At 36.5% G+C, this 6,658-nt stretch overlaps 1 protein-coding gene across 22 annotated transcripts in view; it reads right to left on the reverse strand.

The window, feature by feature from the left end:
• CASK (calcium/calmodulin dependent serine protein kinase) overlaps positions 1–6,658 on the reverse strand; it is a 126,170-nt gene that overhangs the window by 71,243 nt on the left and 48,269 nt on the right. For all 22 annotated transcript variants that reach the window (XM_083498413.1, XM_083498420.1, XM_083498424.1 and 19 more), the window contains 2 exons: positions 6,394–6,499; positions 4,304–4,381 (listed from right to left, as the gene is read on the reverse strand). In XM_083498413.1, the coding sequence (XP_083354539.1) occupies positions 4,304–4,381; positions 6,394–6,499 (184 nt within the window). The remainder of the gene's footprint in view (positions 1–4,303; positions 4,382–6,393; positions 6,500–6,658) is intronic.

Genomic DNA, 6,658 nt, shown 5'->3' on the forward strand with positions numbered 1-6,658 from the left:
CTCTCAGCCAAATGGATTATCAATTGACAAGGAGATGGAGAGAAAAAAGGTATTGCCAGGTGTCATCCTGTAACCAACCACAGATATGATTTATAGACTTCTGCTGCCCTCCTGGACTTATGGATTAGTGCACAAAATATCTAAATCCAGTGGTTCATTTACTAGTTTCCCTCCATAGCAGCCCTTTGTGCATGCAGTATCTACTATTGCTAGATTGGATCAAGCACTAGCATATGATGTATGCAACATGTACATATTAGCTGCATTTGGACTTCACATTAAGCTATGGTTTAGTGAGACACCTACTTCCAGGCTCACACCTTATTTTTTAACTATCAAAGCTAATATACTTCTTCTCCATAACACTGTCCTGTTCTTTATTAAAATCAACTCAACTAGTGGTCATCACTACATCTTATGGAAATTAATTCCCTGTTAATTATGCACCACATGAGAAAACTTTTCTGTCATGAACGTAACATATGTATGAGAATATATATATGAGAGATTAATCCTAGGGTTTTAAGGGAGGAATAATATTTGTTTATTCTGACTAGATTACCCACAATTTAATAACTCTTTATTTTGCCCCCTCTTAGTTGCCTTGTCTAAACTATGTAAAGCAGTTTTGGACACAGAGCAGTCAAAATTACAGTGTTCAAATGAGAGTTCATTGCACTGGAAATCTTGAACTGAACATGGAATAGAAATGTTTTAAATGAAGAAACAAAATGTTTATCTTTTAGGAATTCCTAACATTGAATTTGCCGTTTGTCTGCTCCAATTCGAAAATTTCCAATGAGCGCTCTACCAATCACCTCAAAATTGTTTCTTAAATAAACTGTAAGCTCCTTGAGGCAGAGAATTGTATTATGTTCTTTTGCAAAGTATCATACACAGTGATGATGCTATGCTGCTGATCATAATCTTAATCTTCCAACTCTCCTAGTTTTGACTGTTGGATTTATCTTTTAAATGCTAATCTGCTGAAGTCTTATTACATTAGATTGTATAAATTTTAATTGATAATGTATCATTTTCATTTTTTGGTAAACTACTTTGGGAGGCTGTATGTGTGAAAGGTGGCATATAAACGTTTAATAATATTTCCCCTAGGGACTAGTACTCGCCTAGGCAATCCCACATGTTCATTCTGAAGCAACAATGGTATTTAAATTCATCACTATGTTATTTTCCCCATGCTGCAATTTACATTGCCCAGTGGATGGCACTCTTCTACTCTGTACTAAACTAATGCCAAAATAAGTGTTACTACATACAGAATGGTGTGAAAAATCTAGATTTTTAAAGATTTGCAGATTAACATATATTTCCTTGGTGAAAAGCTACCTTTTATGAAACTACCTTTTATTCAAAACAGAGCTGAAAAAGGAATAGTGAATAAAAGACCCAAAATTTATTCCATGTGTAAGAATACATCCTAGTTTTCAGTTTGCTTATTATTTACTAAACTTGTACACCTTTCACCCTACAAGGGTTTAAAGACTGTTCAAAGCAAAATAAAAACAAATTAAAAGCAATCCAGTTAAAGCCAATAACAGCTTCAACTGATGAATGTGGACCCCATCTGACTATATGGGTCGTATGCCCAGAAAAATTACTTAGTAGTGCTGCAGCAGCTGGTGGAACCAAGCAATTTCAGTGCAACGTCCACGTTTGCTTCACACAGCATCATAAAACAGATATTGCTTGATTCCTGAAATAATTTACATGCAGGTAAGCAATACAAGGTGGAATAACTCTTCAAAGCAAACTTTGGTGGTATGCATTTTTCCATTTTCAGGGAAGAACTTACATTCATATCAGAGGCTCATTGTATGTGCCTGTCTCCAACATGGACAGGACCTTATCTGTAGTGGTCCCATGTCTCTGGAATGCATTACCAACTACACTTCAGCATACACCATTCCTTCAGGTACTTGGGAAAGCACAAAAAAACCAACTTGCTTTTGTTGGATTTTTCTTGAGTTGCTTTTATTCTCCTGTTTACAATCTTGTTGAATGCTTTCTTTTGCATTTTAGTATTTGGACTGGAAGTTCACCGTCTTATTTGCTGACTTCTATTAACAGTTTTAATGTTAGATTTGTAGCATACTATACTTTAATTGTAAGCCACCTTGAGAGGGTTTTGCCCTTAAAGGGAATATATTAATATATGGATTGTATTGGTGCTATATTAAAAATAACTAAAATCCTCTTACACTTAATTATTCCTTAGTTAACTACACATCAAGCTTACACCATAATGCCAATTTTAAAACAACACGCTCCTCAAGAAAACTCCTACTCTGACCAACCTGAACAATAACGTCCATGCTTTTGGTTTGCCTTGCTTCTCTAGGCAGGTAGAACAGAAAAGCACCAGATCAAAAACATCAATTATATTCTCCTCAAACCTGTTCTAAAAATCTTCCACAAAATCTACAATCACAAGAAAACTCTATTTCTCCTAAGATCATTGCACCCCATTTTGTCCATTCATTTTATTCACTCCTCCCCCCATTAAACTCATTGCCACCCTTTGCTATACTATCAAAGGCACCCAAACCATTTTTCAGACACACTAGATTTCATCCTTGAGTATATTAAACTACCCTTTCCCTGCCTCTCCCTTCTATCGCCATAAACTCTGTGCCCTTGAAAGCTCTCTGCAACATTTTATGATCTATCATCTATTAATCTTTACTCATATACTTTTTGGCTTGAAAATATTCCCAATGTCAGACATCCTCAACTCTTGAAATGCTAGATAATTATACTTTATAAAGGGTAAATAATTCTGGGAAACATAGCCACTGAAGATGAAAAGCTTCTACCTATAACCTACAAATGTGTAAAAAGAGTGAGAGAATAAACCCTTCAGACATTTTGTGTTGCTTTGTAAAGCGCGCACACACACACACACACACACACACACACACACAGAGGTAGTTTAGAAATTTGGAATATGAAGCTAGTGGGATTTCATTCAGTTGGCTCAACCAGAAAAGTTAAGCAATACAACTTATTCATTCAATACATAAGTTATAGAATTCTCTGCCTCACATGTAATGCTAAAACCATGGTTTAGTGTTATAAGGATGTGCTGCTGTGAGACTAAGGCTTATGCACTCTCTCCTTCCCTCTGCTCCTCATTGTGATGGTCCCAGGGATCTGCTTCCATTTCAAATTAACCAGAGTTTAGGATAACACCCAAATCCCAAACTGTGGTTCATAAAGTATGCTTTGGAGCTGGCTTCCTTTCACTAACCATAGTTAAATTTAACTGTGATTGGGTTTGAACACCATGAAAACGAAAGCTTCTGAACTCCTTCCTGGAGGAGGACGAGAGAGTGCACAAGCTCACAAGGCTGGCTGTTGCGCCTTGTCATAATGCTAATGCAAATGCAGCCAGTGTGTTTTTTGGGTACTGGTTTACATGATTTTAAGATGGGAGAGCAAATTCATGGGGATCTTTCAACATCAGCTTATGAGAGCAGCTGATATGGTGACACCAGTCGCTAGTGTTACTGCTGCTTACCAGGATGGTTCAGAGGTGAGGCTGGGTCTGCATGGGGACACCAGCACAGCCAATCTGGTGCTCTTACCAGTGAACCGCAGAGCCCAGCCTTTTACACCACCCTGACCCTGCACAGTCTCAGGAAGCAGCAGCGACACTAGTGTCAAAGGGGCAGCTCTGTGGCACCATTCCACCCACTCTTTAGTTTAATGCAGTGTTCCACTAAATACCAGTTGTCACAGGACAGACAGGCAGGACTATGCCAGCTTCCGAAAAACATCTGACTAGTCACTATTGGAAACAGGATGCTGAAGCAGGCAGACCACTGGCCTAATCTAGCAGGGTTCTTATGTTCTTAATTTACATTTGCTAAATTTTGGCTGGACCTTTTATTCTTTTGGTATTTTTAATTTAAAAAGAAGTATGATTGACAACATATTGCCAGCAGCAGCTTGAGATAGCTGAGCAGTATAAACTGCTGAGACAGCACTGGTACAAAAACATTTTGTTCCACACTGACTAGCAACAATGTAAATTAATCCCATCGGAAGTTCGAAATCATACCAGCTACCCTTTGGATTTTTTACCCAAATGCATTTTAGTCCACTTTCATACTTTAACATGCATGAAGTTGCTTTTAAAAACACACTATATGTGCAGTATTTGTGTGTGTATGTATGTATGTACACACACACACAAATGTTGGATATTTAAGCATCTACTATTAGTCATTTATGCCCCCTCCATTCTCCCTAACAATTTAATTAAAATAAGAATACATACCTGGCTACAGCTTCACTGTACACAAAGCCAGCATCTGCTCTCTTTACAATTTCAAAGCAGAGGTCTGCACCATCCATACTGCAGGTTAAAAAAGTAAGAAAAATGTGATTGTAGAACAGGAAATAGAAATGTAATAATGATAATGCTCCAATTTTACATGTTCGAAAGCATTCTAAAGAATCTCACACATTACACTAACCAAAATCTTAGACACAATTTTTTTATTTGTAATGTCCAACAATATTTGAAGTCTTAACCATCTTTCTTATTGCAAGCTCAGTGCAGCTCAAAACATAATAGAGTTGTGAAGAATGGTCTCAAACATGAGCAGCTATCAGTTATTTCTAGATGCTTATGGGTACAGTTGGAAACAAAGTTAACTAAAATATGTAAAGAATCCACATGTACCATTTCTACATGTATACTCCTGTATATTCTGTGCCAAAAATAAGACATTATTACCAAGCCATTTTGTGATTGTCACTGCTTCTTTGCAACAAAGCAGTGTTAGGAGGAGACAATCTATAGAAGTAGAAAAGTGCTGAGAGGAAGACGGGTGCTTAACCCATTTCCATTTGTCACTTTCTCACTGTAACTCTCCCTTACCAGCTGGGATTCCAAATCTGTGTATGCAACAAACCAAGTCTGTAACCAGGGAAGAAGGGGGAAAGTAGGGTGAAGAAGCAGTAGTAAGCAAAAGGTGGTTAGGTAACATCTCATTTCCTACACTCTTTTTCTGCCAAATGTGGAAATTCATAATATGATTTATTTATTTATTTTTTAGAAAATTTGCTGTTGTGATAATTGTCTCTGGAATGACAATTTACTTTTTAAAAAGACAGTTTTATCTTGAAATCTCAGACACTGCATGCTACTACTTTACATACCAAACAAAAAATTTACACTATCAGTTTGGAACATGGTGATGTAATAAATGTTTTGCCAGTAGATGGAGACAAACTCCTAACTAAATGATGTGCCATTTAGTTAACCAGCCACATGAGAATTCTTAAAGTGCTTCACAAAAATAAGAAAGTGCACTTTTACAATGTGTCCAAGGCCCAGACACCGTAATAAGATTTTAATATTTCCCCTTTCCGTTCCCCTTCCTCATAGATGTCTGATCAGGGTAAGAAAAAGTAAGCAACTGCTAGTGGAACTGTAATTATAATCACTGGATTAAAAAATTCATGCTTTAATAGCATTTAACACCACACAGTAAATCATTGCCTGTATATGATGGCAATCCATTAAATTAAAAAAAAAATTGTTAAGGAAAGTAACTGTGCAATGCCCAATCTGCATTAAAGAAATGCTACTATCTGCATGAGTCTTTTAAATAAATAATGATATATTAATATATAACCCTAAATAAATATATTGTCTGGAATCCAAATACTATGTGAGTGATAACTATTTCCAAGCATGCTGGCTATAGTGAGAACTAGATGCTTCAATATTGCATCATGCATAGCTTCTAAGGTTCTCTCAGGTGATTCTTTTACAAGCATCAAAGGATACAGAAGGAGGGAAGGGCAGAAAAGCATGTGCATATAAGCAACACAGCATACAACATATTATAATTTTACGTTGTGAAACACCCAGAGATCTATGGGGGCATAGGGAGGTATACAAATTTAAAAAAGCAAGCAAACAAACAAACATTTGCGAACCCATCCCCTCAGAAAAATCCAACTAAGACAAGCATGTTTATGTCCTACTAATTTAGAAAAGAGTTTATCATTTGCTTAGTTTTCTTGAGTTAACATCCACGAGACTTGCTCAAATTTGGCTGGACCTTTCTTATGTCATAAACATTAAGGTTTTGCTTTGTTAGAATGTGTGTTTTACAATTATAGTTCAGTATATTAATGAAGTTCCATTTTCTTCATGATACTTTTTATTATATATAGGACAAGTAGCTTGGAAGGAACCGTTTGCAACTATTTGAATCCAATTAAAAAATTACGAAAGGTTAACTACCACCCAACTAATGTGTTAGCCTATTTTGGTTAGCTTTAAGTGCATGCTTGACCATATGAGCAAAACATATGAAGAGTGTGTATGGCATATACAAATGTAAAACTTACAATTCGAAAACCATATATAGCATTCCATCGGAACTGTAGGTCTCCAAAAGTTCAACAATATGAGGGTGCTTCAACATGTGACAGATACTGGCTTCTCTTTTCAGATCTGTTGAGAGACAGTCATTGCTGTATAATTTGTACTGATAACAGAACACACACAGATGATGCACAGCCATTTGAATGCTTAACACCAAGGTACTGGATTGATTTCTGAATCATTTTCAAGAGTTTAAATAGGTTTGGCATGTTGAACTCTCTCCTTATA

Source organism: Podarcis liolepis (genome assembly GCF_965112155.1).
Source record: "Podarcis liolepis genome assembly, chromosome: 4".
Classification (NCBI taxonomy): Eukaryota; Metazoa; Chordata; class Lepidosauria; order Squamata; family Lacertidae; genus Podarcis; species Podarcis liolepis.